The sequence below is a fragment of the Elephantulus edwardii genome, unplaced genomic scaffold (assembly GCF_000299155.1).
Source record: "Elephantulus edwardii isolate Elephantulus edwardi_28Jun2011 unplaced genomic scaffold, EleEdw1.0 scaffold00048, whole genome shotgun sequence".
Taxonomy (NCBI): Eukaryota; Metazoa; Chordata; class Mammalia; order Macroscelidea; family Macroscelididae; genus Elephantulus; species Elephantulus edwardii.
Genome location: NW_006399798.1, coordinates 949,978 through 974,181, shown reverse-complemented (window position 1 = coordinate 974,181; position 24,204 = coordinate 949,978). Strand labels below are relative to the sequence as shown.

The window sequence follows — 24,204 nt, the reverse complement described above, 5'->3', positions numbered from 1 at the left end:
AGGAAAGAACTATTTAAAAGGGATATATGAGGGAGCTCTGGTGGCCTTGTGGCAAGAAGCTGCACTGCAATCCCAGAGGTACGCTGTTCAAATCCAGTAGATGCTCTGATGGAGGAGAGACAATCTCCTCCTGTACCAGTCAGATCTGATTTGACGGTACACACACAACAAAATAATAAAATAAAGGAATATATGTCTAACAACAGACCAGTATAAGAGGTGCATCATTGCAAAGAGGACTCGGGGGAGGAGGGAGGGAGGTAATTGTGCAACAATGAATGAATGAATAGTAGAAAAAAAAAGTGGGAGGGACAATCTCCTCCTGTGCCAGTCAGATTCGATTTGACTGTACACACACACAAAAACCCCAATAAAATAAAAATAAAATTTTAAAAAATCTAACTTCTCTGTAATTGTTCACTAAAATCACATTTTATTTTTTTTTAAAGAATCTGATGCACATGGGTGAGGTGAGACCGGCTGGCCTCTTGTCAGTCTCTGGGGAGCCCCCACGTTGCTGTCAGCGTCAGTTCTCCATTTCTGGCGGTTGCTGAGCAGTAGTCCAAGAGACAGTTGGTTTAACCCCTCATCTGCTGAAGGCCATCGAGTCGCTGGCAGTTTGGGGCCATTATCAATGAAGCTGCTGTCATTAGAGCTCCGGTCGGTTTTAAAGACACAGGCTTCTCCCACTACCCAAAAATACAGAAGTCCTATTAAACCTTTTGTAACCCAAACTGTTGTAAAGCAGACACAATTACTATTCATTCACATGGAAAGTTCTTTTGAGCGTTTCTACTTTGTACCAAATACACATACAACCTAAACTAACACGGACATGCAGAGACAGCAGAAATGCCGTGCTAACACACAGCTTCTGGAGGTGGGCATCAGCTCAGGAGAGCAAGCTTCACGCTCAGTGTGGACGAAGGAGTCGGGCTGCCGTGAGCGCTGTATCTTTCTAACAGCCCAACACAAATGCTCAACACTAGTGACAATTTTCACCCTTTCTCATAGATGAAAATAAAGCTCAGCTTCACATTTTCTTCATTTACTAAAATGTTGTAAAATTACCTTTGGAAAGATGCAGATCATGGTATAAAACTGGATCTCTATCATTTCTGTTGTGGCACAGGCCACTGAGGATGGTAAGCCTGGCCTGGGAGGCGGTGTCCACTACCCTGGGCCCCCAGGGAGGAATGGAGACCCAGGCAGGGGAGCTTGGGAGCACAGAAGGTGGTGCTGGGCTTCCTCACACCAAGAGGTGGTGTGCTGACGGCCAGGGGCCTGCCTAACACGTGATGGACATGGTAGAGATGAAGCTAGGAGGACACTACAAGGTGATGTGGTGAGATGATGGTTGGTGATATTTGGGGAGCAAGGGGGCCAGTGGCCCAAAGTCAACTGCTTGACATTTAGACTGTGTGGCCCTGATCAACTGAAAAGTAGGACTGGAGGAGGCTGGGCGGTGGCACCCAGAAATGCCCCAAAGATGTCTGACCCCTGCTTCAGCAGCCAGCCCCACTGAGCAGGTGTGAACTGACAGGAGCTGCCACAGCGGGGAAAGGCAGGTGAGGGTAGGATCTGTGGTGGTGGGTTAGTGTTCCCACCAGGAGCCTTGAAAAGTGACCATGTTTGAAAACAGACTTTGCAGGGGGAAGGAGGGCACAGCCACCAGTCAGATGGCCCATCAAATTCCCTGCCATCACTGAGGTGTGGTGTTGGTACGTAAGGGGCATCCAGGGTGAGCTGGTGCCTAACGGTGAGAGCAGAGCAGAGGGCCAGCAGAGTACAGCCAGGCCCGGCAGAGGGGGCTGGGTGTCCCAAGAAAGGGGAGCCAGGGCCTGTGTACCTTCTAGGAGGGTTGGTTTTGTGAGAAGTTGGCCCAGAGATTAACGACAAGGGGAGGATGGGGTCAGCATGAGGCAAGGTCCCTTGCGCTGTGCTCTGTGTACCTGGTCACAGGCAGGTGAACATGGCATGGGGCATTATGGAGCTCAAAGCTTACTAGAGAGGAGATATATACATCCGTCGACATGAAGCGCATTTGCAGGTAGTCGGACAAGCACACCACCTAGAAGGGGGTGAGGCTGGGATGCTTGCTAAGAGGGAAACAGACCCATGTTCTCTGGAAGGGGGTTGGTGAGATCCTCTTCTGCAGAGGGAGTCATGAGCGGGAAAAAGGAGTCTGGGATAAGCCCATGAACAGGAGGGTATGCTGCAGGGGAGGTTGGCAAGTTGGCACAGGGGGTAGGAAGGACTGGTGGTGGTTGTTATGTGCCACCGAGTCAATTATGACTCATAGTGACTCTGTGTACAACAGCTCTGAATCCTGTCCTGAGCCAATCTCACTATCTCTGACACATCTACCTTCATGACCCCAGTTATTATGTCAATCCATCTCCTCGACTGTCCCTCAACCCTTCCAAGCTTGTGATTCTTCTCCAAAGACTGGTCCCTCCTGACTAAATGCCCAAAGTATGCGGTATGGAGTCTCAAAATACTTGCCTCAAGGAGCAGCTTGGTTTCACCCTCTCAAGGACAGACCTGTTTGTTTTCTTGCCAGGTCATGGTATGTTCAATACTCTTCTCAAGCACAACTCAAAAGCATTGATTCTTCTTTTGTCATCCTTGGTCGTTGTCCAGCTCTATGATGTATGGCAAGTAATTACAAAGACCATGGCCTGACTTTGGCTGAAGGATCAATTCTCTGCCTTTCCCCCCTCTAATCTTTATACATCTCCCCTTCCCATCCTTGATGTACGGGCTTTCTTGCTCTCGTGTGACTAATTAACACCGTTCATTCTCCTGTCTGACCTCCGCACAGTTCTGCACCATCTCTTCTCCCAAGTGCTGCGAAGTCAGGGTGAGAACAGGTACAGGCCACTAGCCTGTTGGGGAGCATTCAGCAGGTTGGCAGTGCTTGGCTTGACTTCTGAAAGTGGCACACAGCATGTCTGGGTTTCAGCTGGTCAAATGGCTTTCATCTTAACAAGGAACAAATTTTTTTTTTTTAAAAGTGAACTGGGGGAGCTCTGGTGGCCTAGTGGCAAGAAGCTGCAACTACAATCCCAGAGGTGCACAGTTCGAATCCACCAGATGCTCTGCTCCACCAGATGCTCTGCCGGGGAAGGAGGGGCAATCTCCTCCTGTACCAGTCAGATCTGATTTGACAGTACACACACACACAAAAAAAAAAATTAAAAAAAAAAAAGTGAACTGGGGAGAGGGAAGAGAAGGGGTAAATGTGCAACAATGAATGAAAATATTTTTTCATAAAAATATTTCAAAAAATACTATTAATAACTTTTCTGTAAACTGTCATTAAAATCACAATTGAAATAAAAAATTAATAAAAAAACAAATCAAAGAAAGACCGTGGCCTGGATCAGACACACCTTTGTCTCTAGACTGACACTGCTGCTCTTAAGAACTCTGGAGAGGTCCCTGACAGCAGATTTTCCTAATGCAATTCATCTTTTGTTTTCTTCAGTGTTGGTGGCAGAGTGTTGATTGTGGAGTCCAGCAAGCTGAAATTGTTAACCAGCTCAGTCTCTTCTCCATCTACCATGATGCTACAAATTGGCCCAGTGGTGAGAATCTTTGTTTTCCTATTGCAGACTACAGTCCTTGACCCTCTGCAGCAGATGCTTCAGGCTCCCCGTTTGGGTCAGGCTGTGTCGTCTACATAAACTCCTGGGGATGTCAGCGACTGTCCTGGCTGCTCCTCTCTGGGCGGTGACCGCCAGATGGGCTCTTGGGAGACAGAGGAGGCGCGAAACTGAGAGGGACCCAGCCATCGCGATGACTGCAGAGGGCGATGTGGACAGACACAGCAAGGACTGACCACGGAGGGCAGAGGGCAGGGGGCTTGGGCCAAGGCTGGCGTGTAAAGGGACGCACAGTGGAGGGCAGGGGCGCAGCAGGGTCCAGGCCGGGGTTCTGGAAGCCAGGGGTCAGGCTGGGGCAGGGACCGCGCGTCGTTCTCCGTCCTCCCGCCCGAGGTCTGGGCACGGCCGGGCGCCGATGGGCGGAGGCAGGCGGCCGCCCCGGGACGGCCAGCGGCCAGCGAGTAGCTTCCGGCGGCCGCCACCGACGGCGGGGGCGGGGTCTGAGCCGGCGGAAGTGAGCGCTGACCACGCCCCCGGGCCCGCCTCCGCGGCGCCGAGAGCCGCCAGAGCCGGCGCGGCGAGTCACGTGAGCGGAAGATGGCGTCCTCGGCCGGCGGCGGGGGCTCCGCGGTGTCGGTGCTGGCCCCGAACGGGCGGCGCCACACGGTGAAGGTGACGCCGAGCACCGTGTTGATGCAGGTGCGTCGCGGGCCGGGCCGAGCGGGCGGACAGACCACGGACGCCGCGCGGACAGAGCCCGGCCGGGGCCCCCCTCTGCGGTTGGCGGGGGCGGGGCGGGTTGGCGGGAGGGGCGCGGGGCGGGGCCTGCGGTGACCAATGGGCAGGCCCGGCTCAGTGGGCCGGCGCGCTCCGCGGCCGGGGGGCTTCCGCGGGGTCCCTAGGTGCCCGGGAGGGGACAGTGCCCTCGGGAGGGGACAGTGCCCCTGGGTGGACTGCCGCGCCGCCCTCAGAGGGCGTGTAGCCCCTCCTGTCGCTCTGCGTCTCCCAGCCTCTGAAGGCACCGGGAAGAGTGAAGCCCCCAGACCGCCCAGCCCCCGTCTGTGCTAGGGACGACTGCCTGCCTTGGTAGGCACGTTTGCCTCACTGCAGAGTTCACTGTCCTTTGCACGTGGAAACGACTTTTGATGGATCATTCACAACTATTTTGCCAAAATCGGATGAATGGTGACCCCCAACTCACGTTTAAAACTGTCCTCCCCTGTGACAATCTGGGGCCCCCAGCGGGGACAGTGGGGAGAAGCCTGTAAAAAGACAAAGGCATCTCAAGTTGGGGTGTGTATCTGCATCAGAGGTGAGGGTTCTTCCGTAGCAGAGAAGGCCCTGGCTGGGGGGGAGGGACAGGCCGGCAGCTGTGCGGGCAGCATGTGGCCAAGGCCGTCTGGAGTCTGAGTTCATGGGGGGGGGGGTTATGGCTTTAGGGAGAGTCCCTGAGTGTGCGTCACGGCAGAACTGGGGGTGATTTCAGAGCCTCAGTGAGAAAGAGTGATGGCCGAGGTGCTGTGGCCTAGGGACTGACCTCCGAGAGTGGAGTGGACTGGCCCCTACCCTCATGGCTTTTCCTCTTGTACCAGGTCCTGGAGGACACGTGCCGGAGGCAGGACTTCGACCCCAATGAATATGACCTGAAGTGAGTGGCCAGCACCTGGGACAGGCCACTCAGGTCTCTAAGAGGGCTGAGTAACAGACTTTGCTCATCCTACACTGTTCTCTTTACTGAGCACTTATTCTGTGCTGTCCTTGTTCCTGGCCTGGGGAGCCTGGGCAAAGGGGGTATACCTGGTCTTGACCTTGCCAGAGGGTCCAGTATACTGGGCATGTGAATGTTTACGTGTGAGAGAGAGATTGTGTGTTTTTGAGTCCTTGGGTGTTGGTATTTGAGGGTTTTTGCTAGTGTACTGCCTTACCTCAGGTTGTTGGGGCGAGGTGCTCTGAGGAAGGTTCACTGGAGAGGGGTCTCTGGGGGAGCATGTTCAGGGAGTGGTCTCTGGGGTCTCCAGGGAGGGGCTTTGGGGAGGGATCTCTGGACAGAGTTCTGGGTGGAAGACAAAGCATCCTGCTTTTCCTGGCTGCACCTCCAGAGCCTCACATGCTCAGCCAGGTTTGCCCCAGCAGCCCCTGGACTTGTGAGTTGAGCCAGCCACTGGGCTGAGCTTCTCTAGTGGCAATGACAGGACACGTCACGTGGCAGAGCCTACAGAGCCCATGGGAAAGAAATTCTGTTGAGTTTCTCTTTTGACTGCCAGCTGTGTGATGTGTTTGTCAGATGCTACTGTGGTGGCTAAGTGCGCATGTGATGGTCCCTGTCCCCTCCTCTCTGGCTCTGTGGACTTGCTGTCCCCAGCTTGCTCTCAGGCACCTGTGGATGTCTTGGAGTGCAAACCCTCAGCTGCTAGGATCTGTCTGTGATTCAGAGAAAGCGTCTGTTGTTGGGACAGTGTGGGCACTGTGGGATTGCCGGACACTTCGCACACGTTGAGTTTCCACACGGTCTTTGTGCTGGTCTTCCAGACTTTCATCAAAAGAAAAACATGGAGTGTGTGGTTTTTGGGTGACAGAGCGAGGAGTTCCAGTTTGCTTTTCCTGGGCTTTCTCCTGCCCGCCACTCTTGTCCCTTAAAATCAGGGTACATACAGTAGGTTTCCTGAAATCCAAGCCAGGGGGTCAAGGACAGTAGGCCTTGTTCTTCTAGAGCCCTGAGGGGTGCAGGGGAATCCAGGGGAGGGTGAGATTAGATGGGTGGTACGTGAGAGCTCACGGGGTCCTTGAGTAGGGTGTGCGATTAGAGAGGCAGGGACTACAAGATGAGGGAGTGTGAGATCAGGAGGCCTTGAGGGTCAGGAGGGGCTCGACAATGGGAAGTTGGCAAGTAAGGAATCACAGAGCTCCAGGAGGGAGTAAGGGTGTGAGATCAGAGGGACATGAGGCTCTGAGTCCGTTGGGGAGCTCCAAGGGGTGTGAGGTCAGGGCTCTGTGGGGTTGAGGGCTGTGCTCCCTTGAGTGCACATGGGACATGAGGTCATGGTTCTGTAGGGCTGATGGGTGGAGGGCGCACTGCTCAGGTGATGAGGTGTGCCCTGGGTGTGGAGGTGCTTGGGTGCGGGGCCTGTGGTGTGGTACCCGTGGTGCGGTGCTCTTGGGTGTCCGTGGTGCGGGGCCCATGGTGCAGTGTTCTTGGGTGCAGGACCCGTGGTGCAGTGTTCTTGGGTGCGGGCCCCGTGGTGCAGGGCCTTTGGTGCAGTGTTCTTGGGTGCGGGGCCCGTGGTGCAGTGCTCTTGGGTGCGGGGCCCGTGGTGCAGGGCCGTGGTGCGGTGAGTGTGTCTGTTGCTTTCTCCGGGTTTCCTTGCTGAGCTCTAGTTTACGTGCTGGAGGTGTGCTGGCCTCCTCCTCTCTGTGGGAAGTGCACTGACCTCATCTTCTGAGACTGGGCCTGGGGGTGTTTCTCAGTGCACGTGGCCTGGCTTGGTGGGTGAAACTGCTGCTCTGGGCTAGAGGAGATTTTTTTTCCTGCAAGAATGCTGGTATATCCCAGCCCTGGCCATCGTGATTGGCTGGATTTTTCTGGAACATCTTGCTTGCTTTTGAATCATGGCTCTGAAGGGCAGGAAGCGGATACAATGGCGTTTGGTCTGGGTCTGACCGGACTCTGATGCTGGTATACAGGTGTGTTTAGGGCAGAACTGAGCCTGGCTGGGCCCTGCTCCTGTCACCTTGGGGGGACCAGGCTGGTCCTTTTCCTCTCCCACATCTCCATCTGCCCCTCGTCGGAGGATCTGGTCGTATTTCCCTTCCTCCCTGTGACCAGTGTCCTTGGGTCGCCTTTGTCCCTGCAGCACTCAGTGCTGCCTCCCTCTCAGGTGTCATAGCCCTGGAGTGACCGTGGGGGTGGGGCAGGTGGGTGGTGCCTGGTGGGCACTGCTCTGGACCACGCCAGGCACTGTGGGTGGCACGTGCTCTGGTGACTTTCCGTGGCTGACACATCGTGGTCTGCTTTGCAGGTTTCAGAGGAGTGTGCTGGACCTCTCCCTCCAGTGGAGGTTCGCCAACCTACCCAACAACGCCAAGCTCGAGATGGTGCCTGCCTCCCGCAGCCGAGAGGGCTTGGGAAACATGGTAGGTGGGGGCACTGCTGTGTTTCCTTGGCTTTTTGGGGGCTGTTTGGACTGCGGTGGGCTGTGGACTGCTGTGCCCTCGGGTCCTGAAGCCTGGAGCTGGCCCCTGGCCTTAGAGACCGCCCGCCCAGGTGTGGAGCTATGTCTGTGTAAGAGGCCGAGACCGTTTGACCGAAACAGCGTGGCTGGATCTCTGGGAGGAAGGGGTTGTCTCATGGGCCGTCGGGTGGTGCAGCGTCCTTGGGTCCTAGTGAAGGTACTCCGCTGTGCGCCTGTGGGCTCCAGGTTCAATGCCAGCTAGGGGAGCTTTGGAAAGAAGAGAACCAGCTGTTGGAGCCTGTGTAAATGCACATGCATGCACTTGGGCACACGTGGGCGTGCACATGAGTGCATCCACAGACGCACACGGACACGCACACGCCCAGCGTTCAGTGTTCTCATCCTTGGGAGCCCTGCTCTGGGTCCCCACGAGCTCCTGGCAGGGCTCTCACCTGTGGATAGGGCGCAGAGTGCCGACTGCAGGGCCTCCCGGTCAGTCCGGCACAGTCGGCTTCCCGTGACATTCATTGCACTTCCGCCACAGGTTCGCATTGCAGTGCAGATGGACGACGGCACCCGGCTGCAGGACGCCTTCTGCGCAGGCCAGACACTCTGGGAGCTTCTCAGCCACTTCCCTCGGACCAGGTGCACGACTGGAGGCCGGGCTGGGGCCGCCTGGGGCCTGATACTGCACTGTGCTCAGGCCCAGCCCTCTCATGCTTTGTGTCCTGTGTGGAGGGGACACGGTGGGGGCTACCTTGTCACTAGCTGCTCTGGCAGCCCCCTTTCCTGCCGAGGAACCCATACTCAGTTCCCCGCCGGGGACCCAGGTGGCCTCTGATGGAGTCAGGGAGCAGTGGGGGTTGAGGGCTGGCCCCTGAGGTTCCTGGGCTTGAACAGCCACATGGGGTGTAAATGCTCTCCTGGTTGGGGCTGTGCATGCAGACTGCCTTGGAGCTCTGTCCTGCGTCCTGTGCTGCTCCTGTCGATAGTGGCCGTCACCTGTGTGTCATTACATGTTCCTGTGGTTGCTTTTGTGACTGGCTCATCCCCCGTGCAGGGCGTGACCTGAACCCAGCAGAGCTGGGCAGGTCACACCTCTGCTGTCACTGTCAGGATCAGCGTTCGAGGTAGGCAGATCTTTGGATTACCACAGGGTAAGAGGGCCGGGGGCTCGGATCAGCTCCGTGGGACCCCACCGGTCTCGGCTGCTGTGGCCCCAGGTTAACGGGAGGAGGCAGCTGTATGTGAGCGGTTCGCTGGCCATTCCCCCCTTGGTGCTTTCTGGAAGCACGAGTCCACGTGGAGTGATAGGTGCATGCACTCGGCAGCTGGAGTGTGCACGGAGGGGAGAGGCACACAGCCTTGAGAACATGGTCACTGCTGGTGTGGTGTTCGAGAAGAAAGCCACTGTGTAGCCAGAGTGCCCTTAGGAGTGAGGTTAGTGAGATTGGCTCGCTCAGACGTGTCGGAGGGAATGAGACTCAGTGCTCGGAGAGTAGAGGCTTGGCGAGGGGGGTGGACTGACGTGGCCAGAGCTCAGCGATACCGTGAGACGGGTGTGGGCTGGGGCAGGACCCGTTCTGGGGCACGTCGGGCCGCTAAGTCGGCGTCAACTCAGTGATTGGCACCTAGCTGGTGGCCCCGCCATGCTGTCCAGTGGTGATGGCTTGTTCGTGTGGGGTCATGTGGGCTGTTTGCTTCTGCTCTGGTATTGGGAGCAGCTGGGAGCAGGGCTCCCACAGGACACACAGCTGTCGTAAGTTCTCTGGTGGTCACGTTGCGGCAGCATGGTGGGGAGAGGACTGGTGCGCTCACGTTCACCCAGGATGGCACTTGAACACACGCTCGGGGAGAGAATTGCCCATAGACCTTGTACTGGTCAGAGCTTCTGATGCGGTGTGTTCTGTACCCAGTCCTCATCTCCTCTCTAACCAGCCATGGGGTGAGTGCTACTGTTAGACCTTCCTCAGCTGAACACCTGGGCCCAGGGTGCCTCACCAGTGTTTTTGTTTTCCTGGGAGCCGAGGGTACCCCCTGGGGGACCAGGTGCTGAGCACAGTGCTGTGCTGGAGAGAAGCTGAGTTCCTCTCTCCTCTGTCTGCCCTGGGGCACATTCCTACAGGGCTGTGGTATCTGAGCCTCTGAAGACAGGCTTCCTGGTGGAGAAGCAGGCCAGCCTGTATCCTCCTGGACAGTAGGTCCTTCTGCCTGAGGTCCATCACTGTTAACAGTGTTTCAAGTTGTGGTGAAGTCTGTGCAGCGTGAGATTTACTACTTCAGGCCCGTTTGGGTGTGTGATTCAGGAGTGGTGAGTCTGCCATGGGCACTGTTGTCTGACCCTGGTGGCAGCGTGCTTGTCAGAAGACCCACTACCCCACTGCTCTGTTCTGTCGATTTGCTTCTTCTGGACATGACATGTAAATTGTGGCCTCTCGTTTTGACATCTTCCTCTCTCGTCTCAGTGTCCCTTGTTGGTGTAGAGTGTGCCCTTGTCAGTCCCTTGTCAGTGTGTTGGCGTTCCACTCTTTGCTGTGCTTGGATGGATGGGCCACGGCGGTTATCTACCCTTAGTTGAGGATATGGTGTACATGGCTGCATCGTGTTGTGTATGTTTTTATCAGCCATTGGTCGTGATTTCTGTGACATTTTACAGATGGACCACATCATGTGTGTTCACTCTCTGTCGCTAGTAACCTTCAGTGATGCATGAATGGACCGTATGTGTCTGTTTATCCTGTGTTAGTTGGCAGCTTTGGTGATGTGTGGCTGGACCACATCGTGCTGTCCATACTGTGCCCAGCCTCACTTCACCGAAGAGGTGCCTCTCTCTCTGTGGCCCTTGTGGAGCACGGCCCTGATGCCTGGCCGTCCCTGGAGGCGGCCTTCGGCAGAGCCTTACTCCTTGGCCTGAGGTGGAGTGGGATCACACAGTCTCTTGGCCAGCTGTGGGCTTCAGCTCCCAGCTGGTGGGTGACAGCCTGCTGCCAGCGCCCCTCGAGGACCGCACAGCCCTGCAGGCCGAGGGGGTGCAGATGGCCCAGAGAGGCTGTAGCTGAACCCATCTTTGCATTACCTGACAGATGTGGAAGTTTCCATGGTGCCCTGGCTCAGGGCCCTACAGGGTCTGTATAGGGAGATGACTAGGTGTGGCTCGGAGCCCAGGGTGGATCTGGGGTTGTGGGGCTGGACTCAGCGAGGGCAGGCCTCCAGGAGAAGCTGGTGTCACGGGTCCAGGACAGTCCCCTGCTGAGTGCCTGTGGCAGCCCATAATAGCTGAGACCACCGCCCAGCTTCGAGCTTCATCCCACAGCCTCTCTAAGGACTCATTTCTCCCCAGCAATACCAGCCTCAGTGGGCATGTCTCTGGCCATGTGTGGAAGGCTGGGCATCTCAGTCCTCAGTGGCTAGCTTGGATATTGGGCTGTGGGAGGCAGGGACTTCTGTCCTTTGGTGTGGCCCCAGTATCCAGCCTGATGTCCTGTCTTCTCTCAGGACATGCTTGGAGCAGCTGGGTGAGGCGACTCCTGTCTGTGTGTACATGAGGGACGAGGTAGGTTGAGCGCCCACTCTCAGCTCCCCATCCCACCCGGACCTGCTCCCAGCGTGCTGAAGCTGCCTTTGACGGGAGAGTGCAGCCTGCCCCCAGCCCACCTCCCTCAACACCCAGCTTGTTTTTCCAGCTCCTCTCGAGGCCCAGGAGTCACAAAAGTGGTTTCATTTTAGTAAATATTTGCTTTGCTCTGGGTTTTGATCTTTTTCAAAACTGAGAGTGGGGTGGGGTGAGGTGGAGGGGTGCAGCCCTGGCACTGAGGCCCCACTGCCCCTGCCTGGCCCTGCTGGAGTCCCTGGCTTCACAGTGGCTTTTTGTCTTCGCTCTGGCAGGGTGCCTCCCCACATCTAGGCTGCTCCCCTCAAGCCCAGATGCCCCACCTCCAGCCAGGTGCCCTCTGTACCTCCCCAGCCAGGGTATTTCCCTAAGCCCAGGTGACCCCCTTGCAACTAGGGATCTGCTCTCCAGTTGGGGTGCCCCCTCCCGGTCTGAACACCTTTCCCAGTCAAGGTGGTCCCCATTCAGTGAGCTTCCCCCCCCCCACCCAGAGTGGACACTGTCTGTAAGAGGCCAGTGGACCCTGGTACGGACAGCACTGTCCTCTGCTCAGTTTCCATCCCCACCACGCCCCCTGACCAGGCTGTGTCCTGCCTCCTTCCGGCACTGACTTGGGACCCTGTGTTTTGCTGCCTTGCCTTTGAGGACAGCCCATCTGGACCCCCATTTCCTGTCCTCAGCTGAAGCAAACCACTTAGACCCAGGCAGGGGGCACTGGGAGGGCCTGGAGGGTATTCACTCGAGGGGTAGAGACTGGGGGTTCTGGTGATAGCCTCCACAGAAGGTGGGGGATGGAGAGGAGAGCTCAGGAAGGGGGAGAATGGGGTATCCTGTGAGCGTGGGGGGTGGGGGCTTCATTCATGTCCCTGGGAGGATGGGGCCTCCATTGGTGTGGTCCAGGAGAATGAAGGCTTTGGTGGGGTCCCCCACAGGATGGGGGTAAGGGCTCCATTGATAGCCCCTAGAAATGTGGGGGCTCCATTAGTGTTCTCTGGGAAGATGGGGAGTAGGGGCTCCGGGGGTCTCTCCCAGGAGTGGTGGAGTGACTTGGTAGGGTCTGTGGGCGGCCAGGGGGAGTCCTGTGACCAGGTTGATGTGGGTGTTGTGAGTTAGGAAGGAGGGTGAGTGCAGGCCTTGCTGGGTTGGGGTTATCGCGTGAGGGGTTATCAAGCTCTCTGGTGGGGAAGTCACCCCCTCCTGGCAGGCTCAGCGCTGGGAGAAAAGCCAGAAGGTGCAGAATCATGTGCTTCAGGATTGGTCCCTCAGCCTGATTGGCTTTGGGCTCCCCAGAGCCTTGGGGTCCGACGGAGCCCCTGCCTGCCCCAGGGCCCACTTGTCCATCTGCCTCTCCCCAGGTGGCGGGCACGGCTGCCCTTCAGGGGACGACACTGCAGTCACTGGGCCTCACTGGAGGCAGCGCCATCATCAGGTCAGTAGGAGGACACCTTTCGGGGCGGGGGATTGGAGTTTAAGACTTAATTTATTTTAAAAAAATGAGTTTCAGCGAAAAGAGAAGATGCCCTGAGTGATGACCGTGGTGGGCGTGGGGCTCCGTCCCAGGAGTGGGCGTGACCCTCGTGTCCCTGCCGTCTGGACTTGACCCTGCAGGTTTGTAGTGAAGCTGAGTGACTCAGCCTCCAGGCCGGAAGCCCGGAGCAGAAGACCAGGAAGCCCAACACTGTCTGTATCTGCTGACCATGACGCTGGCCACTCTGTGCTCCCTTTGGACACTGGAGGGCTCAGCAGAGGCGACTTGAGCCGTGTGGAGCATGCAGGCCCCTCTGAGGCCAGATCTGCTGATGGCTGGGGCCCAGAACCGACAGGCCCTCCAGTGCAGTGGGATTCCAAGTTGTCTTCACCAGCAGCCTTTGTTCCCTTCTCTGGTGGGGGCCAGCGTCTGGGGGGCTCCTCTGGGCCTGCCCACCCCATGATGTCATCATTCGCCAAATCACCCAAGTCCTCCAGCCCTGGAGGCCCTTCCCAGCCAAAGAAGTCAAAGCCTGGTCCAGGGTCCCTGCCAGAGTTTGAGCAGGTAAGGGATATGGGGGCTCAGGGCCTGTTCAGCCCGAGGCCTGGTCAGCATCGGTCAGCTGTCAGTGTATTGATGGTTTTCAGGAAGACAGGGACCCTGATACACACTGGCTGTGGCCCCACCTGGGTTGTCTCTGCATTAGCCCCCGCCCCGCACGTCAGAGGGTGGGTTTCAAGCTGCTTCTCCCATGGGGACATCAACAGCCCTGAGTCTACCTTCGGACTTGGCCCAGTACCCTTGCTGTGGTAGCATTAGGTGAACCCCGAGCCAGCCCCTGCTGCTGGGGGGCTGAGGGCTGCTGGGGGCCGTGGCAGGAGAGAGAGCCGTGAATGCTCTCTCTGTTGGAAGACGCTAAGTGGGAAAGACATTGCCCTCTCTGGGGCCTTCCTCCTCCAGTGGGGAGCTGTCACTGGCTGGTGACATGCCGGCGGCCATCCAGACCTCTGTCCAGGCCCTAGAATAACAGTCCCAGCACGGTCCTTCCCTCATCAGCACCAGGGTGGGGTTCACAGCTCACACTGTGGCCTTTGTGGGGGCCCCAGGACCACACTCTGCTGATGTCTCAGCAGTGCTTTGCTCATCCGGTCCGGCTCACGCCCACCCCACTCCACTCCAGCTGCATGCTGACCTGAGGGGCCACTGGCAGGCTGAAGTGGCACTGGACTACAGGCACCTCCCGGTGCCTTTTACAGGCAGCGGGGCCAGGAGACTCCCCTGTCCCAGCCTCTCCAGTTCCCACAAGACCTCCCAGCGCCGCCCCCCCCCCCAGCCTTCTGCCTGTGAGTTTATTCCTAACGGCCATCTCCATGGTTGTGGGGAGACAGGGCCGGGCCCCACAGGGCAGTGCAGGATTCTTGGACTTCCCTGGGGGTCATAGCGGACTTTTGGCTGGTTTCCTGAGGATTTAGTGAGTAGGGGGCAGACTGGGATGACTTACCAGCGTGGTATCGATGCTCTGAGACCTAGAGGAGACGCCTTGGAAGCATCGTTAGTGAGGCATTTCTGCAGGCTTCTCCAGAATGTTCTAGAATGGCCTTGCTTTCTCCCACTTAGTGGGCTTGGTGCTGCAGGGGCTGCGGGACTCCTCCAGAATGAGGCTGAGCGCCTCTGCCCGCTTACAGCACTGTGCGGGCCGTGGCCAGTGCTGGGGGGTGCCGGGCAGCGGATATGGTTTAGGGAGGAAGTGAGCCTTTTGCCTGGCATCAGGGACACTGGTGCCGAGGCCGAGGCCTGGCCGGCCGCTCTCCAGGGCTCTGCCCTGTCTCGTTGGTTTCTTGCTGCCTGATTGTGGGTGACTCCTGTGTACCCTTTAGTGCAGGGCTCTGAGTCGGTATGTCATGGCCGCAAAACCAGCAGGAATGGCCTGGAAGCCTTAGCAGCTGGGGACTATGTCGTGGCACCCAGTGTGGGAAGATGTTACGGTTGGGGCCCTGGGGACGTGAGGGAGAGATCATCATTGGGGTGCTCTGGAGAGCTGCAGCTCAGAGCCCAGGGGGGTGGATCCTGCAGTGGGGCACCTCCGTCTCTGAAGGCCGCTTGAAGGATGTGATACATCCCCCTGCAAAATGAGCACCAACCCCCGACGCAGCAGATCACACACCTTCATGCGACTTCAAGTCATCACAAGACTTGGAGCCTAAACCCCACCCATCGCATCTGTCTCTGCTTCCGGCGGGGACAGAGTGGAAGGACCAGGGGATTTCCGAGGTTGTGTAAAGTTGGAAGCCAACCTCCTCCTCTTCCTCTCCTGTGGAACGTGGGCTCCGAACCACAGACTGTGTGATCTGAAGCCCAGAGCACTCCTGACTACACCGTGGTACTTCTGCTCATAAAGGAAGACAGAAATACTCTCATTGCTGTCGAGTAGCAGCTGACCTGCCAGCAGGCTTGCACAGGGCAGAGGCGCTGTCCTCGGTTAGCAGCGCAGCCCTCTGTGGCCTGCACCACGAGAGCCCGTCCTTGGGCTGGCACGAGGCTGGGTGGCAGCTGTGTGCATCTGCCCGGTGCTGTTGACCTCAGACCCTGTTGCTCAGGCGCCCGTGCTCTCGGCTTTTGTGTCAGCTCCAACCTGCAAAGAGCAGTGGCTGTGGGAGACAGAGTCCATGGCGGGCTCCGAGGCCCTGGCCACAGTCTGTGAGCCCCAGGGGCGTAGTGAGCCTGGCCCGGGGTGCAGCTCACAGCAGCCTGGACCACCAGCTGCTCTAGGGGAGGGAGTTGTCAACGTAACTGAGGGTGTGACTGTTTTAGGGCTGTGTCTGGAACAGTCTCTGGAGAGAAGAGTCCTCCAGCAGGTACATACCCCCACACACCTCAAGGAGCCCCAGTGCAGTGGGGACATCTAGCCCGGCTACCCTGAGTACGGGACCTGCCCCTCTGCTCAGCTCTCATCCCTTCCTGCCCCCCCCCCCCCCCCTGCTTTGATGGATTCCCATTGTGATGGCCGTGTGTCTGTGGTCAACTGCTGAGCTGCAGACGCCCGTTCTGGTCTCAGGGACCCTAGCCTTGAGCATGCCCAGACCTTTGAGGCAGTCCCCAGGACACAGGCAGACCTAGACACCTCGCCACTTCCCTACCTGCTGCCTGTGCAGGCTGACAACTCCTGGGCCTGCCCGCCTTCCCTCCCCACTGTCCCTGGGTGTCCCCTCCAGCTGTACAGGCTCGCCTGCCTGTCCGGGCCCCAGGGCTGGGCTTAGGGGGTGGCTGGCAACACCGTGAGCCTGCCCGCCTTTGATCTGAGCGTGCGGCTGATTGATTATGAGCAAGCCCGGTCCCCTAGCCACGCCCCAAGGGCTGCCGGCCACACGCCATCTGCTTTGTGTCCCTCTCGGCCTGGGAGGGAACAAAGCAGAGCGTTTTGGGGGAACTTCAAAGGTGCACTTTAGCAATCAGGAGGAGTTTCCAAGATCCCCATTAGCGTTCTGTGTGGTTTGGACTTCAATGGGTCGGAAGGGAGCGGGGGCGGGCGGGCCTGCGGCAGGCTCTGCAGCCCCCGGCTCTGCCTTTGATGTTAGAAGGTCGTTTTGCTGTGATCAGAGCTGAGCGGGCGGGCCCCCACGGCACCCCCCAGCCTGTGCTTTGAAGTCCCTGTGGCCCCCTTGCTTCTCTTCTGAGGCCAGTACTTCTCCCTCAAGGCCTTTCAGGCACAAGAAGGTCGCTCCCAGGTTGGAAGACCCCTCAACCCCTGCACCTGGTCTCATTCTTACTGCCCCCCACTTTCTAGGGTGATCACAAGGGGCAGCAGAGGTGCCAGGGGTGAGCGTCTGGGGGCATGGTGGAGGCCGGGCACCTTGGGGTGTCAGGAGGAGCGGGGCACATGATGCAGTTCTGTGGTGCTGCTGGCCCCCATTGGACAGTGACTGGAAAGGAGATGTGGGGACAGCGTGGCAGCAGAGGCCCGAGGCCCGTGCAGGGCCCACGCAGGGTGGGAGGTTGCAGTGTGGAGAAGAGGCTGTTTTGCAGGCCTCTGGTGCCAGCCCAGGCCCTCTTGTCTGGACCTTGGCTCATGCCGCACTGTCCTGGGTGCCTCAGGGTCACGAGCAGCCCGTGTCCTCGTGCTTGCTGTCCGGTTGGGCCGCCCTTCCTCTGGTGCCCCCTTCTGACCACCTAGGAGGGCACGGGGCTCGTGGGGCTTCAACCCTGGTCCATCCCCCTGTGCCTGGCGCTTGTCCTGTCCTCTTGTGTACGGTTGGCCCTGGTCCATCCCCATCTGTCCAGGCTCCTGGCCTTTTTCTGTCCTCTTGTGTTCCATCTTAGGCCTTCTCTGTCCCCTTGTGTCTAGTGTTGACCCTCGTCTGTCCCCTCCATGTCCATAGTCTGTCCCCCTGTGGGCTTAGGACCAGGTTGAGACTTGTGATCTTTGTTCTGTCTCAGTAAGTGGCCCTCAGCAGCATACCTGGGGGGTCTCCGAGTGCCCCAGCTTCGGGAACAGCAGTGTTGACTAGTGGGCATCGCCCCCTCCCTCTCAGCTGGAGAACATTGGAGGTTTGGCCCAGCACCACCACCATGATTCACTGAAATCCAGTGCCTGGAGCGACAACACACATCTTCCTCCCAAAACCACGGCAGGGGACAGCCAGCCCGATTGGGCGGGAGCCAGAAGCCCTCCAGCCCCCGCGGAGTGCACTGAGGTCACCTCCACACAGCTCTGGACATTTTTCTCCTGTGTGTCATGGTGTCCTGGAAAATTCCTCTCAGGAGAAGGAAGTGTGGCTGCCCGACTCTGCTGAAACGTTGTGGCCACTGGAGCCGATGGGCTGAGGGCCCAGAGACCACTGGCCTGATGGTGCAGGAGTCTGCCGCATGCCGCTGTTGGGCCCTGTGGTCACTAGTGGGTGCTTGTCCTACACAACTCCCAGGCCTTTGCCCACCACCCCCTTGCTGGCCCCCTCTGGTATCATCCTTGAGGTCAGAGGCCACAGGGCAGCCAGAACAAGTGGGGTTCTAGGTATCCTCGCGTGGTCTTGCTGGTAGGAAACAGCTTCTCAAACTCAGCTGCACACCAGAGGGGCTTCGTTAGAAGGGAGGCTGCTTGCAGAAAGCCCCAGTGTCCACCAGGCTGGAGTCAGCAGGACTGGGCAGCCACGTGAGAGTGGAGGTCTAAGGGCTGCTGGTGAAAAGCTGCTGGGCTGTCCTGAGACGGGAACTGCCAGCCACAGCTGTGTCCTTGTGTGACAGCAAGACTGAGGCCCATTCTCAGGAGACAAAATTGGAGTGTAGAGTGGGGGGCGAGGGGTCCCAAGTGATTGAGGAGAGCGTGTCTGAGTGTACCTGCTGTGTGTGGTATGTGCATGTGGATGTCTGTATGCTGTGTGTCTGTGTGAGTGGATGTTTCTGTACATGTGTACATGTCTGCAGTCCCGAAGGCTCGCAGTTCGAATCTGCGAGCAGCTCCGTGGGAGAAGGATGGGCAGTCTCCTCCCACGTGATAAACTGCTGCTGCAAACCCGCTGGAGGGTCAGCCGTGGGTCCGTTCTGACTCGCAGAACACATCAATGACGAGTATCTGTGCGTGTCTGCCCTTCCCTGTGCCTATAGGAGGGTCCGTGTGTCTGCATGCATGCACCTCTCTGGGTGTGTCTCAGTGTAGGTGTGTGTGCGGCCATGTCTGCGTGCCTGTATGAACGTGTGTGCATGGCTGTGAATGTGTGTACAGGTCTGTGTTTCTGCACACATGTGTGCAGTGTTTGTGTTACAGGAGTGTGCACATGTGTGTTATGTGTACAAGTGTGTCCTCTTCAGGCCTGTGTGAGTGCGTGTGTGCACGTGTGTGTGTGGGCCCTTGTGCACATGTGCATGCCTGTGTGTGTGTGTGTGTGTGTGCGTGCTTCTGTGTGCACAATCGTGTTTCTCCAGGAGAGGGTGTCCAGGCAGGAGTGGACAGGGCTGGCCTGGAGGACACTTTGTCCCTTGGTTTTCCTGAACAGTGAGGCACTGGCTTCCTGGAAACAGCTGAGTGGTCTGTGGCCAGGGGTGCGGGGATGCTGGACAGTGTGGTGTGCTGTCTTACTATGCTGTCTAGGCTTTACCTGGGGTGCACTGGGTGGCTGGACCTCTGTCTCACAGCCCCTAGGGGCCAAACCTTCGTAGTCCCTTAGGAACACCTACTGTTGGGTCATGATGTCCCCCTGGCCTGTGGACACGGTGGCCTGGCTCAGACTGTCTGCTGCACCTCTGGAATGCAGGGCTGCGGCCATGGGGGGCAGCCTGGCGCCCAGCATGTTATAAAAAGCTCTGGTGCAGACGGCCCGTGGCAACTGGGATGCTTGTGGCTTTGAGCAGGCCATGCAGCCTGGCCCTGCCGACCACCTGGGGCCCTGCTGGGCTGCCCTTTCCGGACAGCACCCCGTGACCTGGCTTACAGGGGTTTCTGGGTGGAGCCCCTGATTGAACTGAAAAGCTGAGAGAGAGATCCCCGCCGTGTGTGGGATCCATGGGGCCTGCTTCAGGGCATGCTGTGACTGGACGCTGGGGGCTCTGGTCGCCCACTCACTGACTGACGAGTCTGGGTGAGCAGGCCTGACTTTTAGTACAGGAGGCTGTGTATTGTGTGGAAGGGGAAAGAAGCTTCCAGAGCAGAGTGTCTGGGGGTCCTGGCAATGGAGGAGGCAGTGTGGGGATGGGGCAGATACTGAGCTGTTTGCATTGGGCACCCTGGGTGCCCCCACAACCCCTCAGTTGCCTCTTGAAATGACCCTTGGGTTGGATCACACTAGAGCCTGCTTTGTCATTTCTGTTCCTGCTGCTGCCAGTTGGGAGTGCCACTGTCCCTTCCCACACTCCTGCAGTGGGCAGGTGGCGGCCCAGTGGCTCCATAACACAGAGCTGGTCTTACGTGGAGTTCTGAGTTCATTTGCCTCTGGGACCTGTGGCTGCAGACAGCTTCCTGAGTCTCGGGGCCCTCACTACTGGGTCAGGCTGGCCACTTGGCCACCATTCCAACCCCTTGGGCCAAGCAGGTGGGGAGTGGGGGCTACACTCAGATGGGTCCTGGCCAACAGCCTGGGTAGCTCTGTTCCCACCGTCAGCCATGCTCTGACCCTGCAGCCCGTGGACCGTGACCCCGTGGTGTACCACCCAGATCTGGAGGACACGCTGCAGGCCTGGCCTGTGGAGCTGCCGGATGAGTTCTTTGAGGTGACCGTGGATGACGTGCGGCGACGCCTGGCCCAGCTCAGGAGTGAGCGGTGGGTGCCCAGGGCCCCATCTGGCCTGCCCTCCCCACCGTCCTCAGCCTGCATTTCTCAAGGGTGGACACTCAGGTTGGGCTTCCGCCTGGCTGGGGCTCCAAATCATTTCTCTGTCCTCCAGAAAGCGCCTGGAAGAAGCACCCCTGGTCACCAGGTCCTACCGAGAGGCTCAGATGAAGGAGAAGCTGGAGCGGTACCCCAAGGTCAGGAGCTCCTGTGTTGCAGGGACAGCTGGCAAAAGCACGTCGACCACTTCCCATTGTCTGCCCTTCTCGCCACTAAGGTCCAGTGTGGCATAAATGCTTTATCCCTGACTGCTGAGCTTAAGATCAGCAGTTCAAATCCACTGAGTCTCTCAGCAGAGAACTCTGCTTTCCCACCCCCAGGACTGTGGGTGTACCCGAGGTCGGGGCTGGCCTCAGCATGAGCGTAGATGCCCTGCCTCCCCCCCCACCCCCCGGTCCTGGCAAACCTGTGACACTGCCTGTTCCAACTCAGGTGGCCCTGCGGGTCCTGTTCCCTGACCGCTACATCCTGCAAGGCTTCTTCCGGCCCAGTGAGACGGGTGAGGGCCCTGCCCTGTGTGCGCTGGGCTCTGGTGTGGGGGGTGGAGGGCCCAGGGCAGCCTTCGGTGGGGGGTGTGGAGCAGACTGTTCTAGCCCTGCTGAGAGCTTCATCAGGCCTGGGCTGCTGGCAGTGGCCTCGAGTCCTGGAGGACAGGACAGGGCTGTGGGCACACGCCCAGGCTTCAGAGGGGCTGCTGGCTGGCTGCTTTGCTGCGCACATACCTAGCTGAGACACTGCCCAGGTGGGTGGGAGGTGGTGGGCAGACAGCACACCTCCAGCCCTCACCCCTCTCCACAGTGGGGGACCTGCGGGACTTTGTGAAGAGACACCTGGGAAATTCAGAGCTGGACTTCTATCTGTGTGAGTGCCCAGGTGCTGGCCACCTGGCTCCTCCAAGTGACCAGGACAGGCTGGGGGTGGCGGCCCAAAGGTCATTTCCCAGACAGTGGCCAGTGGGTATCCAGCTGCTCACCCTGGGCCGGGGACATGCAGGAGGCACAGGAATGGGAAATGCCACGCTGTCTGTGTTCAAGTGTGCCAGCCTGGCCTCTCCCCCAGGGCCTGTGGTGGCTTCAGGAGGGGAGGTGGTGTGCCCTGTCCATCTGCTGCCCAAACCACCCTCTGGTCTGGATCCTGTACCCACTCTTCACCTCTGGCCACCCTGCAAGCGCTCAGTGGGAGCGGGATGGGTCCAGGGATTCCCTGACTCAGGCCTCTCTCCCCACAGTCATTGCTCCTCCAAAGACCGTCTTGGGTGACGACACACTGACCCTTTTTCAGGTACCCAGAGTTCTTGCTAAATACTTGGGGCAGGGATGTAGGTGCGGCCAGCAAGCTACGCTCTGGGACTAGGCCTGGTGGGGGTTGGTGGGCCCCTCGGGACAGCACTACAGAACAGGGGCTACCCTGGAAGTGCTTTTGAACAAGCTCCCCACCTCCTCCTGGGTGCAGGCTCACAGCTGTGCTGGGGCTTTCTGGGGAGGCAGCGCCCCCACCCCGCCTTGGATGCCCGCTGGGCCTTGTCTAGAATGTCCTGCTCTCTGGCTGCCTGTGGGAGGATAGCCGCTGTCCACTGCTTTGGACTAATGGTTTCTTCTTCAAAGTCTCCGATTCCTAATTTATAACAGAGCCTAGCCTTCCGAAGTGGCCATGGGCACTGGAGGGCAGCGGGGAGTGAGGGGGCTTGCCCAGCACAGCCCTCAGGTGAAGGTGCCCGTCATAGCCTGGGCCCAGGACCTTGCCCTCTCCCTCTCCTGTTGGTAACCGTGGACTTGGGCCCCTCCTACCACAGCTCAGCATGGGCTGGCCCGCCCCCTCCACCAAGGAAGAGCGGGTAGGGCCTGCCTCCCTCAGGGTGATGGGCAAGGGTCTGTGGCCCGAGGAGGGTGGTTCCTCACTGCATACACACACACACTCCCTGCCCCCAAGGCCTGCTCTCTGTGCTCAGGCTGTTTGCTGCTCATTGGCTGGGGTATCCTGGGATTGAGATGTGTAAGGGGACCGCTGACAGAGGATCTGGAACTGAGTGATGTGAGCTGCCCACACTCGGTCACTCAGTCAAGCAGTGGGCTCCTGAAGGCCGAGAGGGCCTGCCTGGGGTGGGGTAGAGCTGTGAGAGCAGCGGGTTCCTGGGTGCTTCTGGGGCTGTCTTTCTTGGAGCGGTTACTGTGGACTTGGATGGGCTGTTGGGTCTGGGGAGGTGGGGGCTGTGGCCTGGCTCTTGGGGTGCCCAGGAGGATGTGAACTAGGGGCTGAGCCCTGCCAGCACTTTCTGAAAGGCCTGGTCAAGAAGGGGCCTGTCCCTGGGGTTCCAGGAACTGACGGTCCCCTGATGGGCCCCTCAGAAACTTACACACAGGTTCCCTGCCCGCCCTGGCCTGGGCCCAGCCCTGCCCTGCTGCTGCCTTAGCCCTTTGATCCGGGCCCCAGTGGATTTCAGCCTCCCGGCCTGGCTGCCCCAGCCTTTGAAGCTCTGAATAACTGGCTGGCCTGTCCCCTAGCACCCCCACTCCTGCCCCTCTGGCTGGCCGCCTGGGAATGTGTTCACACCACTGCTGGAGCCCTGGAACCACAGGGGGTTAAGTGCACACTGACTGCTTCTGACCAGTTACTGCCTGACTGGGGGATGGGCCGCAGCACTGGGGTTTCTGGTGCCCCCAGCCAACCCTCTTCTGCTTGTCAGGGATGCACCCCCTCACTGTTCATTCTTCAAATCCAGTGAGGCAAACAGTGGGCTCCCCGCTCAGCCCAGGGCTATGAGGGTGCACTGTTTCCACACCTGTGCCCAGGACACCTGGGGTACCTAGAATCCAGGCAGTGTAGAGAGACCCAGGCTTTAGACCTGTCAGAGAACTGGACTGGGCGGTGACCAGGTGCTTGAAGTCTCAGAACAGCCTGGCTGGGGGGGGGGTCCTCTGTCCTGGAAGAGGATCCCATTGCACTTGGGGCCTCTGAGCCTAGTGGTCCCTTAAGTACCATCTGCACTAGAGCCCTGGCGGGGGGCACAGCAGCAGGGACACCGTCCTACTGGCCTGGGTGGCCGCTCGCACAGCAGGAGGCCCGAGCACTGGCATCTACAGAGCCACTGTCCCCCGTGTCCCGGGCCTGTCCCTTCCTAGGATGGGTCAGAAGCTGCCAGTCCACATAACTGATGACTCGGTGGTTGTGGGGGTGTGTGGAGATGCGTTTGCCTCTGGGGTGCAGCCCCCATTTGGGTCTCTCAGAAGTAGGGTTTGCTCAGCCAGTCTGCCCCTCCCCAGGCGAACCTCTTCCCAGCCGCCCTTGTGCACTTGGGCACGGAGGAGTCCACAGGTGAGTACTGCTCTGCCGCCCCTGTGGGCCTCTCCCGGGGACCCCTCAATCCTGAGGCCAGGTGGGCTGCTCTGGCTTGCTGCCTAAGGCTGTCATCATGTGTGTCCTCAGAGGTATACCTGGAGCCCAGGCTGCTGGAGCATGCCATGTCCCCATCCTCAGCTGACATGCTGGTGACCAGGTAAGGCCAGGACTGGGCAGCAGGTGCTGGGGCCTGTGCAGCTGCATCCTGGCCTTTGACCTCTCCCTGCAGGTGCATGGCCAGGCCTACAGCAGGTCCCCCTTCACTGCCGGCCCCTGATCCTGGGCCCACAGAGTGTGAACAGACCACTGAGGACGCACTGGGCCCCCCTGAGTCCACCCCAGAGCCAAACCAGTCTATGCAGAGAAACCTGGGCCCGGTGCCCAAGTGGCTGAAACTGCCAGGTAACTCCTTGGGGACTAAGGGTGGGACGGGGGCAGAAGCCAAGGCGGGCCCCATCCCAACTGCTCACATCGTCTGCAGCTGGCAAGAGGTGAGCGCTGAAGCAGGCCCTGCTGAAGACCCAGACTCCAGGAATAAAGATGGTGCACTTCTGTGGGGCTCCTCTCGTCCTTTCTGTCCAGTTGGGGACAGACGTCTTCCCTCATTGCTCAGTAACGACTACTTCCCAGCGGCAGCCTGTGGCCGGGGCCCACCAACCTAAGGGGAGCAGAGACAGGGCCCTGGGGCAGGGCCTTC

General features: G+C 58.7%; 1 protein-coding gene across 1 annotated transcript; it reads left to right on the top strand.

Moving 5' to 3' along the window:
• The first annotated feature begins 4,205 nt into the window (after positions 1-4,205).
• On the top strand, positions 4,206-24,169 carry ASPSCR1 (alveolar soft part sarcoma chromosome region, candidate 1). The gene is made up of 16 exons (XM_006886313.1): positions 4,206-4,307; positions 5,201-5,256; positions 7,625-7,739; positions 8,322-8,422; positions 11,273-11,330; positions 12,743-12,816; positions 12,996-13,419; positions 19,963-20,102; positions 20,227-20,308; positions 20,604-20,670; positions 20,970-21,032; positions 21,400-21,452; positions 23,432-23,483; positions 23,595-23,664; positions 23,737-23,909; positions 24,090-24,169. Exons 1-16 carry the CDS (start codon positions 4,206-4,208, stop codon positions 24,167-24,169), a joined length of 1,710 nt encoding a protein of 569 aa, XP_006886375.1.
• Positions 24,170-24,204: the final 35 nt, after the last annotated feature.